The sequence below is a fragment of the Gobio gobio genome (assembly GCF_949357685.1).
Source record: "Gobio gobio genome assembly, chromosome: 12".
NCBI classification, from domain to species: domain Eukaryota; kingdom Metazoa; phylum Chordata; class Actinopteri; order Cypriniformes; family Gobionidae; genus Gobio; species Gobio gobio.
Window position 1 is genome coordinate 9,840,721 of NC_137105.1, and position 19,235 is coordinate 9,859,955.

At 38.5% G+C, this 19,235-nt stretch overlaps 1 protein-coding gene across 1 annotated transcript; it reads left to right on the top strand.

The window, feature by feature from the left end:
* Positions 1-3,394: 3,394 nt before the first annotated feature.
* LOC307134919 (DBH-like monooxygenase protein 2 homolog) lies at positions 3,395-19,208 on the top strand. The gene is made up of 13 exons (XM_079831009.1): positions 3,395-3,713; positions 4,459-4,605; positions 6,703-6,855; positions 8,651-8,734; positions 8,821-8,976; positions 9,088-9,190; positions 9,284-9,450; positions 9,539-9,627; positions 17,623-17,719; positions 17,877-17,936; positions 18,030-18,160; positions 18,254-18,362; positions 18,445-19,208. Exons 1-13 carry the CDS (start codon positions 3,447-3,449, stop codon positions 18,583-18,585), a joined length of 1,704 nt encoding a protein of 567 aa, XP_079687135.1. The 5' UTR covers positions 3,395-3,446; the 3' UTR covers positions 18,586-19,208.
* Positions 19,209-19,235: the final 27 nt, after the last annotated feature.

The following is a 19,235-nucleotide window of genomic DNA, read 5'->3' on the forward strand; positions in this document are numbered from 1 at the left end:
TTGGCATGCTGTCCGGGGGGAGGGCTTCGAGCTCGGAATTTGGCCCGAACCCAGAGTACCCCCGTATATGTAAGTGGCTGATAAAATAAAAGTGTGGAGAAGGGGTGGTGGAGGGATGCTAGAAAACTGTCAATGAATGGAGGTAAGACTGCTGCGTGTATATATACCTCTTACTGTTGATTAGCTGAGTGCTCTCCACCTGTGTCAATTATCTGAACGTGCTCCTCCCGAACTAATCTATGTTTATAAAACATAATTTGGACAAGTGTGCAGATACACTCGCGACGTGTGATTGACAGCTCCGAACATTATAAAGAGAGTGTTCTTTGATTGCTCTCTGTAATCCTTTAAATAACGGATTTGTTTCATCCTACTAACAGAAACCATGTGAAGTTGATCGTTTTAGTCACTAGTTTGACAATTACGCTCAGGGCATCAAGACGGCCAGCGGCGGGACTGACAGTATTAAACGATAAAGAAAGAAAGTCTGTGAACTTGAATGATTAGCTACACATCAGAAATCACTGATCACAGATCAGGCATTAATGAACACTGTTACTCAGTGTTTGTGGCGGTGCTGTCGAATCCATATGGTAAAAGCCTGTTTGTAAAGCCTGTGCTGAGACTGATAAACTGAATCCCTTTTCTCCAAATTCTCTGGGCGGGAAAAGCAGAGGAAGCAGGGAAGATTCCAGATCGGCTCTGAGCTCTCATTTTCTCAAAGGCAGAGCCCAGAACTCGGTTTACACCTATCAAAATTTCTAGCCACTTGGGGACCACAGGCTAGGGGAACTTATGTTAAAAAAACCTCATAAAATGAAAATGTCATGCCAAGTTACCTTTAATCGAGGAATTGTGACAGCCCTATCTTGTAACGAATGTCACTTCAGATCTACTTTCTGAGTATGAGACTAATGCATAATGCAAGCCAAAGTCCTGCACGGGTGCGGGTACCCGAAAAACATCTTAACTGTGTCGGATACGGGCGCGGGTCAGACAAGGGAGAACACGGGTCTAAACACGGGTTTAAAACAGTCACGTGCAAACGAATATTTATATATAAAAAGATATGCATATTTTTAGGAACACATCTACAAAAATATGCCTTGCCTGTATTTCAAGTTGATAAAATAATTTCAAATCCATATCAGTTTATTTGTGGCCGCGCGCTCCCAGGAGAATCACAACCGCGCGCACTCGTCGAGAAGGATGGATCCTGCAGTTATTAGGGGTGTCGCGAGAAATAATTTTAAATGTGATGATATTTCTCGTCGAGGTGAAAGCTTTCTCTCGATATCAGCTGACTGAGTTGAGTTTGTGGCAAAACTTTTTACAGTGCTTGCAATAGAGTCCTGCATGGGTCCGATTTTGTAAATCCGCACCCGACCCCCTTAAAATAGAACCGACACCCCCGCACCCGCAATAAAATCAGTTTAGCATATCACATTATAGACACACTTACAAAAATGTTTATTGCCAGCATACAGAAGTTATTACAAGACCATTGACACAAGGACAACTTCAGCCGGGACATTCTAAACGCTTAACGTGAAAAACACTTAAAGTGGCTTAAAGGTAGGGTAGGTAAGAATGATCTAAAACACTTTTGTCCAAATTTGTTTAAACTTTCTTTATATGTCAATACATAATTAAAATGTAAGTACTCTGAAAAAGAGAGTATAAAAATCGAGTGACTCTAGACTTTTTAATCTGCAATAAACACTGCTCATTATTTTCGTTCGGGCCGAAACAAGTGATTGGCTTGGGCGACCGTCACTCTCTCTCGCTACCATGGCTACCACCGCTTTTGCTCCAGGATCTGCCCACATGCGCGCACCCCAGTGTTGCCAAGTCGGGCTACTTCAAACACTGTTGCCGCGGGCTGTTTTTCATGTCCGTGGGTTGAAGCGACCACAATTATGTGATATTTTGCCCCGGGATTTGCAAATTTTAGCAGGCAGCCCTACCAAAAAGGCACATATTTTACCCCCCAAATGCGATTTTTACCGGAGAAACACGATTGGGCTTGTTTTGGGCTAGTTTTGAGTAGCAATTGGGCGGATTTTGTTGTGAAAACCTGCCAACCCTGGCGCACCCGTTTGATTTTGAGGAGTTCACGAGGCTGTATTTCTGCTGGACAGGTAATCTTTCATTTTGATTATAAATTTTTTTGGTTTATGTTTTCATGAAGCATGTATCACTAGCACACGTAGCTGCCTAATATAGCTAACATAACATTACTTAGCATAAAGATACAATGTTATACACTAAGCGAGCCATTAGTAGAGATAATAAATACTCAATATGCTTAGCTCAAGTTGATCGCTGTCGTGTTGAATTTCGCAAAATGTAACTTTAGATAACAAAATGCATGTGTAAAAGCTAGTACACCGCATCCAGCAACTTTTTTTTAGAACTAAGTTAGCTTTAGCTACTACCCTCTGTCTAAACTCTTTTACCATGTTCACCGGGAACTTTACCTACACGTTTATTTCCGCGGTTTGTTTTTATATACTCTATATGTTTACTGATGCTTTTATCTTGTATCTGTGTGTGTCGTAGACACTGTGTTGTGTGTGTATTTTAAACTTTACCAGTATTGGTATTCTAGCTTGATAGTGAGTACTAAAAGACATCTTATTTGTTTATATTCATAATGATAAAGTTAGATTTTTTATTACATGTGATTCTGACATGATGTCACTACATGCATTCCGCTCCTTCTTCTCTGCTCGTCTCAGGTAAATAATGCATCTTTCAGCTGAGCTGATCGCGGTCGGCGTGGCGCGTTCATGTGTTTTGGGGGCGTGGCTTTGGAAAGAGTCCAGAAGGGAGAAGGTGGAGTGAATGGAAATAATGAGCTGTCTTTAAAACAGACGTGAGAGGTCTACAGACACTCAATTTTCATACTTTCTTTTTCAGAGTACTTACATTTTAATTATGTATTGATATATAAAGAAAGTTTAAACAAATTTGGAAAAAAAGTTTTTTAACCAAATCCTACCTACCCTACCTTTAATGTACTGATGATGGCCGTCACCACGGACTTCCCTTGAATGTCGTGGTCTAAGTGGTTCTGCATTGATTTGACTTGTAAATAAATTATAATAATAGGCCTACAGTAGATTTGTTCAGATAAATTATGTTGCTCCATCAAAATTGACAGTCATGCTCTTGTGAACTAGTGAAAACTTCCTGAGCCTATTTTGTGGAGTTCATATCAACATTCCTTTCTAATAATATTCATGCTCAGTGTTTTACAATAACAGAATAACATCAGGTGATGTGAAACCTGATTCGCCAGACCAAGTGAGAGAGGAGAACTGTGACTCAGGTGAGGGGGGGATGGGAGGGGGCTGTTAAAGTGCACTACAGAGCAGTTTCATGTGCACTTCCTTCTCAAACATCTTACAGAGACACTGTTTGTCAGAATTTGTAAAGGTAACATGGCCATATTATCTCTTGTCCTGCTCTTGCTTTCAGCCCAGTGGTCCTGCGCTCAGGAAGACCCTCTTCTGCCTTTCTCTGAACACCTGGACCCCGAGCACAATGTGCGGCTGAAGTGGGGCTTTGATGAGATCCAGGGCAACATCTTGTTCGAGCTCACTGTCAACACCAGCGGATGGGTCGGTTTTGGCTTCAGCCCTAAAGGAGGAATGACTGGAGCCGATATCGTCATTGGAGGAGTTGGACCGAAAGGCAATTACTTCACGGTAAAGTCAAAGACTGACATTGATAACTGTTAAAGTCACTTACAGTGGATACTTTTATATTTTTGATTCTGATTCATATATGTAATATCAATTCTTATATTTGGGTTTCTTAGTCTTTCACATAAAAGATGAGACTGATAACTGTCAATAAATCACAACTAATTGTATATTCTTTTTTCTGGTACGCATTTCTAGTTAATATGAAAATTGGCTTTCATTGTGATATCATTAATAAGTTTGACAACGTCTGAGTGTTTCAAGGAATTATTTTAAAATATATATTGTCGAAGTTGAAAATAAAACAAGAATTATCGGAGTACCTCTTACAATAAAATACTATTTTTGAGGTGGGATACGGGTAGGGTTATGGACAGGTGTGGTGGTATGGGGAAGTTTAAGGGTAGGGTTAGGTGTAAGGGAAGTGTCAACTGTGTAATTACAAATGTAACTACAGAAATTAATTACAGATAAGTAATTACATGCAGGTATTTTTTAAAATGTAAGTACAATGTAAAAACATGCATGTACACAATAAGTGCATTGTATCAAATGATTAATTAAAATGTTAGTACATAGTAGTTAAGGCCACCTAATATAAAGTGGGTCCTAATATTATATAAGTGTGTGTTTTGGCCCTTTAGCTGGATATTTCCAGTTAGTCATTTGTCATATGTAAATTAATTATGAAGCAAATATCTCACAAATGTTGTTATGAGTGAAAATATGCACGATTTTTGTTGTTCAGGACCGTCATGCCGTGGGCAATTCAATACCTGTGGTTGACCAGCAACAGAACTACAAGCTCCTGTCTCTACAAGAGTCTGACGGGAAAACAGTTATGAAGTTTCAGAGGTCCATTGAGTCTTGTGATGAAAATGATTTACCCATCACCGTGAGTCCTGGAACAACATTCCCACACTACCATGTTTTGGCATTAATACTTTTATTCAGCAAGGATGCAATTGATCAAAAGTGACAGTAAAGACATTTATATATCCACCTATTCATTAAAAAAATGTATCACGCTTTACACAAAAATATTAAGCAGTGCAACGGTTTTCAACAATAATCATAAAAGTTTCTTGAGCAGCAAATCAGCGTGATCAAATGATCATGTGACACTGAAGACCGGAGGAATGAAGCTGAAAACACAAATAAATTATACATAAAAATAGTAATAATATTTACATTGTAATAATATTTCACAATATTACTGTTTATATTGTATTTGTGATCAAACAAATGCAGCCTTGGTGAGTAGAAAAGACTTCTTAAAGGAACTCTCCACTTTTTTTCGAATCCATTCAGCCGATCTCCAGATCTGGCGGTATAGCACTTTTAGCATAGCTTAGCATAGATCCTTGAATCTGATTAGACCGTTAGCATCTCGATCAAAAATGACCAAAGATTTTGGATATTTTTCCTAATTAAAACTTGACTCTTTTGTAGTTACATTGTGTACTAAGACCGACGGAAAATGAAAAGTTGTGATTTTCTAGACCGATATGGCTAGGAACTATAGGCAAGGCAAGGCAAGGCAAGTTTATTTGTATAGCACATTTCATACACAGTGGCAATTCAAAGTGCTTTACACAGAAATGAAGTTAAAATAGTCATAAGTGAATAAAATAAAAATATATATAGTATAATAATTATAATAGGAATTAAAAGGAAATAAAAATAAAGATGAAATCCCCTATCTGGGGTGGAAGAAAATGGAGAGTCAGGTTTTCTTTAAAAATATTTGTCAGGTAACTGTGCGTTTAGACAGTACCCTTACAGACAAATCTTCTTGGCCTAACTTGAGGGCGTTCTCTAGATGTTTTACCCACCAGAGCAGATCTAAACGGGTCTTCCTCGCACCGGAGGGAGTACTCAAAAAAAAAAAAAAAAATGTTATACTCTTATTCCTGCGTAATAATCAAGGAACTTTGAGCCGTACCATGGGTGCAGCGGCGCAATGATATTATCCAGTGCCTGAAAATAGGCTAACTTCCGTAAACATAACCAACGTGACAACCTGCACAGGGAGCGTGCTGGGGACTACTTTCAGGCAATGCATAATATCACTGCGCCGCTGCACCCATGGTACAGCAGAAAGTTCCTTGATTATTACGCAGGAATGAGAGTTTAGTTCCTTGCCATATCGGTCTAGAAAATCACAACTTTTCATTTTCCGTCGGTCTTAGTACACGATGTAACTACAGAAGAGTCAAGTTAAATATAGTTGATAAAAATATCAAAACGCTTTGGTAATTTTTGAGCAAGATGCTAACGGTCTAATCAGATTCAATGATCTATGCTAAAAGTTCTACCGTTAGACCGGCTGAATGGATTCGAAAAACGGTAAAACGCAACTGTTTAACTCTAGGGGAGTTGGAAAATGAGCCTATTTTTTTTTTTTTTTTTTAAGTGGCGTGTTCCTTTAAAAGACTTTTTAGGATTAGGGAATTTAACAATAGAATCAACCTATAATGGACCATTTTAGAGATTAAAATTGTTAAGGTTTGGGTAGTTCCAGCAACAAATGATGCAGGAACATGTCCTGTACATTGAGCAGGTAGTATAAATATACTGTTTGTTCTCGGAACTGGTGTAATTATAAACAGAACACCTACTTACTGAATTTGATATCCCATTTTCTGCTAAATTACACCAGAGGCATGTGTGTAATCTATGAACTATGATGTGACTACAAAACAAGCACTTACCATTGTTTTCACTCTCCCCTTTTATTATGTAGTACTCAGAACACAATGTGAATGTAGGACCTTTCACTCTCAAACTGGAAATCCACACTGGGACCAGGAAATTTATACCGATACTGTTTGTCTCAATTGTACTTAATCTAAAGCTGCTGATGTGATGGACTGTCTGACTGAACTCAGACACCCTGAACGTCTAGATCCGAACTACTAGATAAAGACTTTGTCATTTTCCAGCTGGTATCTGTGGATCAGATGTCTGTTTTGTTTTATTGCATGATCAGAATCTTCCAATGAAGTTGATCTATGCGTACGGACAGAGCGATGACATCGTGTACCATAATAACCGAAGGGGAACAAAAGAGGTGAACCTGTTGAAGTACATGCCTCGTGTCAACCCTCCAAACAGCAAGTATTTCGACATGACTATGGTCAATGTAAGAAATGTTTACTTTTTATTTTCTTTATTTTACTCAGTTTCATTAAGTAGAATTTTTGCAAAACTATTTGCTATTTCATGCTGTGACCAGACAGAACGTTTAATCCAGGGTTCCTCAAACTCGGCCCTGGAGGGCCACTGTCCTGCAAAGTTTAGCTCCAACCCTAATCAAACACACCTTCCTGTGATTTTCTAGTGATCCTGAAGACCTGGATTAGCTTTCTCAGGTGTGTTTGATCAGGGTTGGAGCTAAACTCTGCAGGACAATGGCCCTCCTGGACCGAGTTTGAGGAACCCTGGTTTAATCAGTTGTTTGGTTACAATTTATTTTACATTGAAGACTAATTGGTAATTGGTCCAAAATCCAGGTGCACTTTAAAGCTGCAGTCCCTTTTTCTGTTTAAAAAAAATCCAAAATCAATTTTTGAGCAAGTACATAACCAGCCAGTGTTATCTCTTAACTGTAGCCCGAATCACAATGATAAACTCATAATAATGTGTTATAATTTGAGTGGTATTGGTAACTTTCCACGGGAAATATGAGGCTGCCGCCGTTAGCTTTGTGTCATTACATCACGTCAGTATACATAAAGAAGGAGTCCGGGTATAGGCTATCGCATGTGAGGATGCTGCAGGTGGCCGATCATTTATAGCCTTTTCTCACAGAATAATTAAACATATAATTTGAATGGCGGATTGTAATCCAGAAACGATCATCAGTGACGACTGGAGATTCACCCGTAGTCAAAAGCAAAAGTTTAGACAGTACAGAAATGGAAATGTACAGGTAACGCTGATACACACTAAATACACAGTCACGCAATGCTGATGATGTTAATGGTAACAATTTGAGAACAAAGTATAGTAATAATAATTTGCATGGTTTGATGTGATATGAGCTAAAGCAATCGTTATGAGCCGTGGCGATGCACGCTCCACATAAAGATGATAATTCCACAAATAACTGCAATTGCAGGTTTCAAACAGAGATGGCAACAAAGAGGCAAAAATTACGGACGGCAGCTTTAAACTTGTACATTATACAGTTCATTTAACACAAATACATTGGCTGTGAATGTCTTGCTGATTTTTTTTTTTGTGAAAATAGAAAATGTACTTATCACATCATGCCTGTTATTGAGAAAAAATTATGCCATAACATTCAGACTAGACTGTAGTCAAGTCACCTTTATTTTTTATGGCGCAACAATACCGATTATTTCAAAGCAACTGTAAAGTAAATTTCTACAAACAAAAAAAATGTAATTGTTCAGCTGAAGTGAGTTCAGACTGAACTAAAATGTTTACAGACTAGAGTGATTTTAAGAACAATGTGGGGTTAATTCACTAGAAAATATGTATACATTTACATTTATGCATTTGGCATTTGCTTTAAGCGACTAAACGCGAGCGTATGCGCACAGTCAAACACACAGCCTTGCATAGTTCTTTTGACTCATACGCGCACACAGGGGTTCACGCATACGCAGTTATGAGCAATTTCTCACCACAAGTTATTTACAACCCATGTGAATACTGCAAAAACATTAAATGTGCATGTGCAACCCGCACGTACTCTCCTGAAGACGAAATTAGCGTCATGCACACTGTACGCTGACCCACGTTGTACGGCAGTTACCTGATTTGCATAATATCTTAATTGAACTGGATGCTGAAACGACAGAGAAAGCATTTAAACATTTTTTTTTTGTGAATTCCCCCATGATGCTCTCTGACATAAAATGTCTTATGTGGGAACTTTCACTTTACATGATTAAATTTGATCATTTCAGTTCACTGTTCCAGCCAACCAGACCTACTATCACTGCAAGATCATGAAAGCCCCGACTTTTGATCGCAAACAGCACATTTATCGTGTAAGTGAGTCTATGAAATTCACACACATGATCTATCAGCGAACTGTCGATCATCTTCATCTCTGACTTACTTTCATTTTCTCCAGATTGAGCCATTCGTCACAAACTTGGACCTCGTGCATCATCTGCTGCTGTACCGCTGCCCGCAGAGTGTGACCACGCCATTGGAAGCGCAATGTTACATAAATGTGAAGACCAACGAGTGTATGGAGACCGTTGCCGTGTGGGGAGTTGGCGGAGGGGTTAGTATCTGTTCAGAAATCAAACATCATTTTCATCTCTTGGTTATATTTTCTCATTTTCATTTGAATTTCTCATTCAAACTATTTTGGTTTAATGTACCTTTCTTTCAGGCTTTTGAATTCCCTGAGATGGCAGGGCTTCCAATTGGAGGAAATGTTGGTGATTTTTTCTACAGGCTTGAAGTGCATTACAACAACCCAAATAAAAGCGCAGGTCAGTCAGTAGGTTTACAATGTAAAATATTACACTTTGATGAATATTTAAAGTCTTTTGACATGATTAAACAATACTTTCTTCTCATCACAGGTCGTGTTGATAACTCGGGTCTGCGTTTCTATTACACATCTGAACTACGTCAGCATGATGCAGCTGTTTTAGGGACAGGGCTTGTAGTGGCCACTGGGTACGCCATCCCACCCAAAGCCAAATCCTTCCTCACATACGGCCTGTGTGACACCGCTCATATTCCAAAGGTATATATGTATTAGCTACTCACATTCTCACAATCAAAGGCAGACTCAGCAGATGACTGGATGATCTGTTGTGTTCTGTGATCTTCAGGTTCTGGAGACGTCACATGATCTTCAGGTCTTCTCTGTGATGTTGCACACACACTTGGCTGGACGGAAGGTTCGAGTCGGACACTTCAGGTAAACGTTTTTGATCAATAACTGAATTAAAGATCACCAGAATATCAAAATGAAAAACCATTTACTCAAACTCATGTCATTCCAAACCTGTGTGCTTTTCTTTCTTCTGTGGAAGACAGGAGATGTTAAGCAGAATGTTCATGCTGCTTTGTTCCATATAATAATAATAGTAACTTAAATTTTTTTAGATAATGGCTAAAAAGAAATGCAAGATAAAATAGTAAAAGGTACTTCGTTTGACCTGACAAAAATAAGTTTTTCTTCATTTTTCTAATAACAAAAAACACATTAAGGGAATAGTTCACCCAAAAAATGAACAGTTCCCATAATTTACTCACCTTCAAGCCATTGTAGGTGTATATGACTTTCTTCTTTCAGCCAAACACAATCAGAGTTATATTAAATAATATCCTGGCACTTCCAAGCATTATAATGGCATTGAAGCACATGAAGCTCCCAAAAGCGCATCCATCCATCATAAAAGTAATCCATACGGCTCCAGTGGGTTAATAAATGCCTTCTCAAGTGAAGCGATGGGTTTTTGAAAGAAAAATATCCATATTTAAAACTTTATAAACTATAAATCACTTGCTTGTGGCAACGGCCGTACGGGAGTTCATGGTTAGGTTAAACGTCAGACATTTTTCCTTTAAAACTTTCTTGTTTGTCTGATCCCTAACTTTATGATGTTTTATGGTATGTCCACTATATTGGCAAAAGTTGGGACGCCCGCCTTTACATGCACATGAAATTTAATGACATCCCATTCTTAATCCGTTGGGTTTAAAATGGAGTTGGCCTACCCTTTGCAGCAATAACAGCTTCAAGTCTTCTGGGAAGGTTTAGGAGTGTGTTTATGGGAATTTTTTATCATTGTTCTAGAAGAGCATTTGTGAGGTCAGGCACTGATGTTGGGCGAGAAGGCCTGGCTTGCAGTCTCCGCTCTAATTCATCCCAAAGGTGTTCTATCGGGTTGAGGTCAGGACTCTGTGCAGTCCAGTCAAGTTCCTCCACACCAAACTTGCTCATCTGTGTTTATGGACCTTGCTTTGTGCACTGGTGCGCAGTCATGTTGGGACAGGAAGGGGCCGTCCCTAAACTGCTCCCACAAAGTTGAGAGCATGAAAATGTCTTGGTATGCTGAAGCATTAAGAGTTCCTTTCACTGGAACTAAGGGGCCAAGCCCAACCCCTGAAATACAACCCCACCCCATAATCCCCCCTCCACCAAACTTTACACGTGGCACAATGCAGTCAGGCAAGTACCGTTCTCCTGGCAACTGCCAAACCCAGACTCGTCCATCAGATTGGCAGACAGAGAAGCTTGATTGGCCACTCCAGAGAACACGTCTCCACTGCTCAAGAGTCCAAGAGTTACCCCACTGCATCCGACGCTTTGCATTGCACTTGCACTCTCTATGCACTGATCTTGAGCTAATCTGAAGGCCAGATTAAGTTTGGAGGTCTGTAGTAGGGCTGCACGATTAATCGAAATTGAACCGCGATTGCGATTTGGCTTATGTACGATTATGAAAGCACAAAGGCTGCAATTTGAATGAAATAAATAAATGCCCAATGTGTTAGTGAAGAGCGGCTCTGTGATCAGGAGTAAACACTGCTCCGTCTGAAAGCACTGCGAGTTTGAGGAACATGTGTCAAACATCTTCACAAACTAGTAATGCGAAGCATTCATAAACCTGTTGTCCAACCAAATACAACGTTCAATAACAGGTTTTAACTCACTTCATATAGTCAGTCGAGCTGATGTGGCTTCTTATCACAGAATATTAATCAGCACTGCATACTTTTATTATTATGAAAATACCCGAGAAGGCTTGAAGAACTCAAATACACAATATCTTGTCGCAGAAGTATTATCTACGGAAGCCCTGAACCGCAAAGTTAAAAAAGAAAATACTCTGTAAAAAAATAAAATAAAATTAAAATCTAGAATTTTGAGATTAAAGTTGAAATATTTCGACTTCATTCATGAAATATTTCGACTTTATTCACTAAATATTTCGACTTTATTCAAAAATATGCGGTTCAGGGCTTCCGTAGATAATACTTCTGCGACAAGATATGGTGTATTTGAGTTCTTCAAGCCTTCTTGGGTATTTTCATAAAAATAAAAGTATGCAATAAAGATTAAAGTCAAAATTACAAATGCAGCCTCATTGACGTAACACACACACACACACACTACAGCGCTGCAGCCGCTAGTGTATTTGAACAGGGGGCTGAAAACTCATCCATCAGGTAGCCTAATTGCCCTTAACGTACAGTAAATATCACTAAACAAGAGATAAAATTGAATTATAAAACGTAGTGTTCAGGTTATCTTAACATTCATGAAACAGACAGGCCTACAGGAGTTTTCAAACTGCGAGCGCCTGCTCAAGAAGAATGATTGGTTTAGGCCAAAACTGCTGTGATTGTGAATATAATTAAATAAACCCTTTTATGACTATTATCTTATACATTAATATCTGCTCTGAGAGCAAAATCTAATTAAAAATCCCCGCACTTTTTTCGGATGCGTGTTCACGTAAAGATTTCTATGGGTCAATGTGGATAAATCTAGATTTAAATTCAGAGAGTGACCAGCGCGTGACCTGACAGATTTGGATTCCTATCCAAAATGAGATGATCTTGTGCGCCTTATATAGGCTATAGTGTAACTTCGAGGGTTGAAGCTGCAGGGCGCTCTCACACAGAACGCCAAAAACGGTCTCGTAGAAGTAATGATTTATTATGTTCCAGTAGGCAAAATGGGAAAAATCATCCAGCTAAATTCAATAAAAAGCAGAAACCTTTTGACTGATGAAACATGAGGACAATTAACATATGATGTGATCATATATGTTTTATGTGTGTCATATTAATATGAATAAAGCAATGCTAATTGCAATCTCCTTTATTACAGTATAGAAACCATTATTCTTAGCCTGGATGCCAGCCGAACTTAGCCCCGCCCACAACATTTTTACTCGGGCAGTTCGGTCTGGACTTGATCGGTAGAGAAGTAATTATGCCCGAACAGAAACTGTTCGGACCAATGAAATTGTCAGGGCGGGCTTTAGACGATGATGGACAGATGATCAACAGTAACGTAATCATCTACGTCATCAAAGGCGCTTGGGTTGAGTTTGTTCTAATCCTAAACGGAGAACTTGTTCGTATATGCATTCACCTTTACTATTTCTCTCAGAAATGATGATCGTGTTGGTAAGTAAACTCTGTGTATCCTTTTTTTTTACAAAACCAGCAAAGATCGTTTACGCTCATATTTTTATTCTAACGTTAGGCTACTTATGCTGCCTTCACGTGCTATCGGAAATGTGATGATTCTGACTTCTGAAGTCGTGATTACGAGCGCATTGCATTCAAGTTTCAAAATGTGAGGGCGTTCATGTGCAATGTTTACCCAGGAAACTCGTATTTACGATAATTCCGAGAGCACGTGAAGGCAGCATTATTCCAGCGTGCGTGCAGGTTACAGGGTTGCCAAGTTTTTACAACAAAACCCGCCCAATTGCTAACGTTCCTCAAAACTAGCCAAAAACAAGCCCGATAGCTTTCCAGGGGGGGGGTTCTCCGGGAAAAAAGGCATTTGTGGGGTAAAATATGTGTTATTTTGGCAGGGCTGGCAGCTAAAAATCGCATTCCTGGGTCTGTATATCACATAATTGGGGTCGCTTCAACCCGCGGACATGGCAACACAGTGCAGTTGAGTTCTGTTGACATTTGATAACTTACGTTATGCGTCGCTCCGTTGCTCTGATTGGTTGTAGGTTTATCCAATTGAGGTCTTTCCTGGTTCGGTTGAAACACGCCCCATAATCACAGCCCAACGGAGCAGTATCAGACTCATATTCTGACTAGAATTGAGTATGACGACGTCAGGCTACATTATTCTATGATAATTGTTTTAATTGTATAAAATCCATGATGAAATTTGGATGTCTTAATTTATTATAATTAATAATATAATTTGTACTGCTTTTTATTGAACTTAGCTGGATGATTTTTTTCAATTTACTGGAACGTCATAAATCATATTCATAATCATAAAGCAGATATTAATGTATCATATAATAGGGATAAAAGGGTTTATTTAATTATATTCACAATCACAGCAGTTTTGGCCTAAACCAATCATTCTTCTTGAGCAGGCGCTCGCAGTTTGAAAACTCCTGTAGGCCTGTCTGTTTCATGAACGTTAAGATAACCTGTCCTGGGGCCTCATTTATAAAACTTTGCGTAGGATTTGCGTCAGAAGTGGCGTACGGATGAAACAGGACGTGCGTACGCACAGAAATATTCGGATTTATAAAACCGTGCGCACGCACATCCTACGCAGTTTTCCCTTAATAAATCACAATCAATTCTAAATGTAGCGCAGCTTTTGCGGCTTCATGTCATGCCCATAGTTGCCCATAAATAGTCCGTGAAACGCCCACAAGTTAATATTCATAGGTTGCGAAATCATGGCAAACACAGAGAGGAAATAAAAAAAAAAACGTAACTTCACTCAATGTGAGGTAGAAGTTATCGTTGGCGAGGTTGAAAAGAGAAGAAAAGTGTTGTTTGGAGGGCACAGTGTGGGCATTACTAATGCCAAAAAGACACTTGAGTGGCAAAAGGTTGCAGACGCCGTAAATGCTGTAGCCTCACAACCTCGGACTATCGCTGAAATAAAAAAGAAATGGTCGGACATCAAAGTCGAGGCAAAAAAGCGTCTAGTGCTCCATCGCCAGAGTGTGTCCTCTTGCTGTCTGAAGATGCGTTCACTCCGAATCCTTCCATTCGCCACATCTTCTAGAGCACAAGATCAGCCATTGTGCGTCATTACGCATTGAGATGGGCATTTTATTTCCATCCATTTAATTGAATCTGACAAGCCACAGATGTCGGTTATAATCTACGTGGAAATGGGAAATAGTTCCGTGCAAATGTAATGTCTTGCAGCTTTCTGAATGGTTGAGACAGACGTCATTTTATCAAAAATAAAACTAAAGGCATATGCATGAATACCATAAACGTAGCTGATGAAGAAATTTTACTATGAAAACAACTTTCCCCAGTGGACAATTAATACATATATCTATTTATCTATATATCTCCCTAATTATCTATCTATCAGTCTAATTGCATCTATCTGCTCCGCCAGACGGACACTTGACGAGAATATCAGTTTTGTACATTAGCTATTTCGTTGTTTACCATATTTATGAGGATGAATTGCATTGCATAACATGCCAATATTATTGCATAACATGCCAATATTATTGCAGAACATATTTCACTTTTCTTTTTGCAAATATGTGTTAATTTGCATTTATGTTGTAATTTTCGTTTGATTTTGTTTGTTTAACACTGCAGATCAATCAAACAGGTGTTCGTATAGGCTGTTCATTGTAAGACTTGCTTTGTGAAGTCTTAATGTTATTTATGAGGCATAGCCATTTCTTTAACACAACGATCTACAGTTTCACACACTTTCACGTGTTTCTTCCATCTGCCGACGGTGTCGCCATTTCTCATTTCACCCGTTTTTGTGCGTACGCCTGGGTCAGAGCTTGCGTGAAGGACCGCACATTTTCCCGTCAAGTTTGCTTTTTATAAATACCAATTATTGCGTAGAGAGCGGCGTACGCCTTCTTTTGTGCATACGCAACATTTATAAATGAGGCCCCTGAACACTACGTTTTATATTTAAATTTTTATCTCTTTAGTGATATTTAGGCTACCTGATGGATGATGAAAGTTTTCAGCCCCCTGTTCAAATAGCGGCTGCAGTGCTGTAGTGTGTGTGTTACGTCAATGAGGCTGCGTTTGTAATTTTGACTTAAATCTCGAAATATTTCGACTTTATTCTCAAAATTTTTCGACTTTATTCTCAAAATTTTTCGACTTTATTCTCAAAATTCTACATTTTTTTAAAAAAATGTATTGACCGATTTTTTTTTTTTACTTTGCGGTTCAGGGCTTCCGTAATTATCTTCATGTTTAATCAGTCAAAGCATTTCTATCTTCGTTTTATTCAGCCTGCAGAGTGAGCTTCACATTAGGGATTTCCCATAGGGATTTCCTGAGGCAAATGAGGGCGCCATCTGGCCTCCAGTATGAATTAAAGCTACACTATGTAACTTTTCCGTCCACTAGAGGTCGCCTATTCAAAACAAAGGCGTAGTTTGATGACGGCACGTTTGAGCGCAGAATCTTGGGACATGTGGTCTTCACCTCACAGCTGGTGGGAAAGAATCGGGATAGGACTCGGGCAGAAAACATGTTCATAGATGCGATTATTAACGTTACTGTAGTCTGAAGCAGAGCAGGACCGAGTGTTGTGGAGCTGAACAAGGCCGCAGGAGCGATTGAAGAGCGGGACTGTTATTATGGCATAGTCGGCGGCGGGACTTTTATTATGACACGGTCGCCGGCGCCACTTCCTCTTTTCCATTCATGAGTATGAGGTAACGCAACTCTGTTTATCGTATTAGATATATCTGAGTGTGTTGAAAAGGAAGTTATGACGTTCGCTCAGCGGCTGCTATGACACTTGTTCACACTGCAGTGAGAGTAAAGCGTTTCTGCTAAATAAAACCGGAAACCGAGGGTAACGCAGATATGACGCAATCGACAGGCGACTCCCTCAAACGCATAGCTCACACGTCCCGGTTCCTTGGTTAAAATAGCAATTTCTCACGATTTACAAATAGTTGGAAACATTTGGGATATTCTAAGTACTCAACTGAACAAAATATATAACACTGGCCTAGTTGTTTTTGGATATTTTACTGCAAAAATCTTACATAGTTCACCTTTAAACTTTTGGGTAGAAAATAGGAAAAATAATACTTCTCTCTAAATAAATTTATATGACAATCCATATGATTTTCTTCAATGTACAGGAGTTTTAATCCCCACAGTGGATGCATAAGAGGCTCATATTTCATATTAAAGACTTTAAGAGACATAGACTTTAAGAAATTGATATCACGGATAAAAAGCACAGATTTGTATAATAACAATTGTTTTTTACAATAAATCCTTAGACCTTTCTAATGATTTTTAGATATAGGTTGTCTACATATTAACAGGTAACCCATCATTTTAAGTTTTCTGTAAAATATAAATATTATTATTATTATACTGTTATATTTATTCTTAAATGCTCTATTTTAATTGTTTTAATAATGAATGTTATTGTAATAGTAATATTTCTTATTTTTATTTAGCAATAATTATAATCATAATAATAATAATTATTATTAGTCATATTAATATAAACACAAAATGTTATATACACACTTTTCCTTTGTAAAAATAAATAAATAATAATAATCACATTTTATATCGCAATCGCAATTTTAAACAGAATAATCGCAATTAGATATTTTCCCCAAATCATGCAGCCCCAGTCTGTAGCTATTGACTCTGCAGAAAGTTGGCGACTTCTGTGCACTGTGCCCCTCAGCATGCGCTGACCCCGCTCTGTGATTTTACATGGCCTACCACTTCGTGGCTGAGTTGCTGTTGTTCCCAATTGCTTCCACTTTGTTATAATAACACTAACAGTTGACCGTGGAATATTTAGCGCTGAGGAAATTTCACGAATTGACTTATTGCACAGGTGGCAACCTATCACGGTACCACGCTTGAATTCACTGAGCTCCTGAGAGCGACCCATTCTTTCACTAATGTTTGCTTTTATACACCTGTGGCCATGGAAGTGATTGGAACGCATGAATTCAATGATTTGGAGGGTGTCCCAATACTTTTGGCAATATAGTGCATGTTATGTTACCTGCGCTCGGTGTATCTGTATTGTCTCTTTGCCTGCTGTCGTATTTACTTGTTAAAATATTGTAAAGTGACCTTGAGTTTGTTTGCAGAAAGGCGCTATATAAAATAAACGTCTTATTTTTCGCTGCTCAAAATGTCTAGGAAAAAAAACTAAACATGTTAAGTATGTTGTTGTCTATTTCAGAGGGGGAAAACAGATCGATCTCTTAGCCGCGGATGAAAACTATAATTTTGAATATCAGGATGTGACAAACTTGGGCAAAACTAAGACAGTGCAGTTGGTGAGTGTGAAATTATTTGAATTCGTAGAACAACTTAACATGCTACTCAATTTATAAGGATTTCATTACTGCATCAAATAATATGCAATGCACCATTCATCACGTTTATGTTTGTCGAGCCAAAAAATGATGGTTTTGTCGTTTTTTTCTCTTTCAGGGTGACAAATTGCTGGTGGAGTGCACTTATAATACTGAAAACCGCACCACACTCACATGGGTTGGTACAAATATCTAACTTTTCTTCATGCAGCTGCACATTTCAACTGCTTCTTTACATTGAAATGTTTTTTTCGTGTATGTCTGCCCACAGGGGGGGCTCTCGACTTCAGAAGAGATGTGTTTGGCCTTCCTCTTCTACTATCCAGCTATGAATCTGAGCGGCTGTATGAGCTTCCCTAATGTGACCGCTGTAATGTCTGCAATGGGAACGCCAAGTCAAATGTAATTCCCTTATAAACACTAGTGTCATCCGAATGTGATCAATGCATGCATTTAGCTCTAATAATGACCATGGCTTTTATTTGATATTTGCAGTGCTTGGCGCAACATGATGAACAACATGACTTGGAATGACACGTCTATCAATCAGTACCAACAAACACTGAAGACAGTCGATCAGCTCGTCATAATTGCTGATTCATTTGTAAGTGTCCACACCTCCACAACACGCATTAATCTGTCATTTCTCGAAGTTGCCTAACTGTGTTGTGAATGTACATTTCCAGAAAAACATAACACGCAACACAGGGGCGATTCCTGATCTCAAAATCATCCCGCCTGCGCCCTGCATGAGCGGTTGTGACATCAAAAGTCTTGCTCTGATATCGCTGCTCCTCTGTTTGGCAGTGCATTGGGCTTCTTTATGAAACGTTCATGCTAAATACTAAAGCTGATGTAACCTGTTGTTCTTTCATTGTCTGTGATTAAAAGTCAATCAATCTAGATCAAGAGCTCCAGGCAGCTCCACCCTAAATAACAACCAAAGGAAAATCCTACAGAATGTATGTTTCATATCAGGTCAAAAGTGTGATTTTCAGGCCTGGAAAAATCATAATAATTACTCAAATCTTACAAGGGTCATTGAAAAATCTATATTTAATATTATTTTTTCCTAATATATCCTTTTCCGTGCATGTTTAATAAGCCAACATAATAAAACTACACTGACATTCAAAAAATATTAACATGCATTCATGCTGACATAGATATATGAGAATATTTTTTTCATAAAAGTTGTAATGTATTAAAAAAAGTTTTTTAAATTTGTTGATTTGTTTTGCATTGATTAATCTAAAAATGATTTAAAAAGAAAAGTCAATGGCTTGGTTTTACTTTCCTAACATGTTTTCAATTTCGATATTGAAATTCATTGTGATTTCTGTGGGGGCAAAGTAGAAAATTGGGTGTAAGTTGTAACTGTTCTGATATTTTAATAACAAAAGAATTAAAAGCCTAAATTTATATATATACAAAATAAAGGATATTATGTAAATGTTGTTCAATGTCAATATAATGA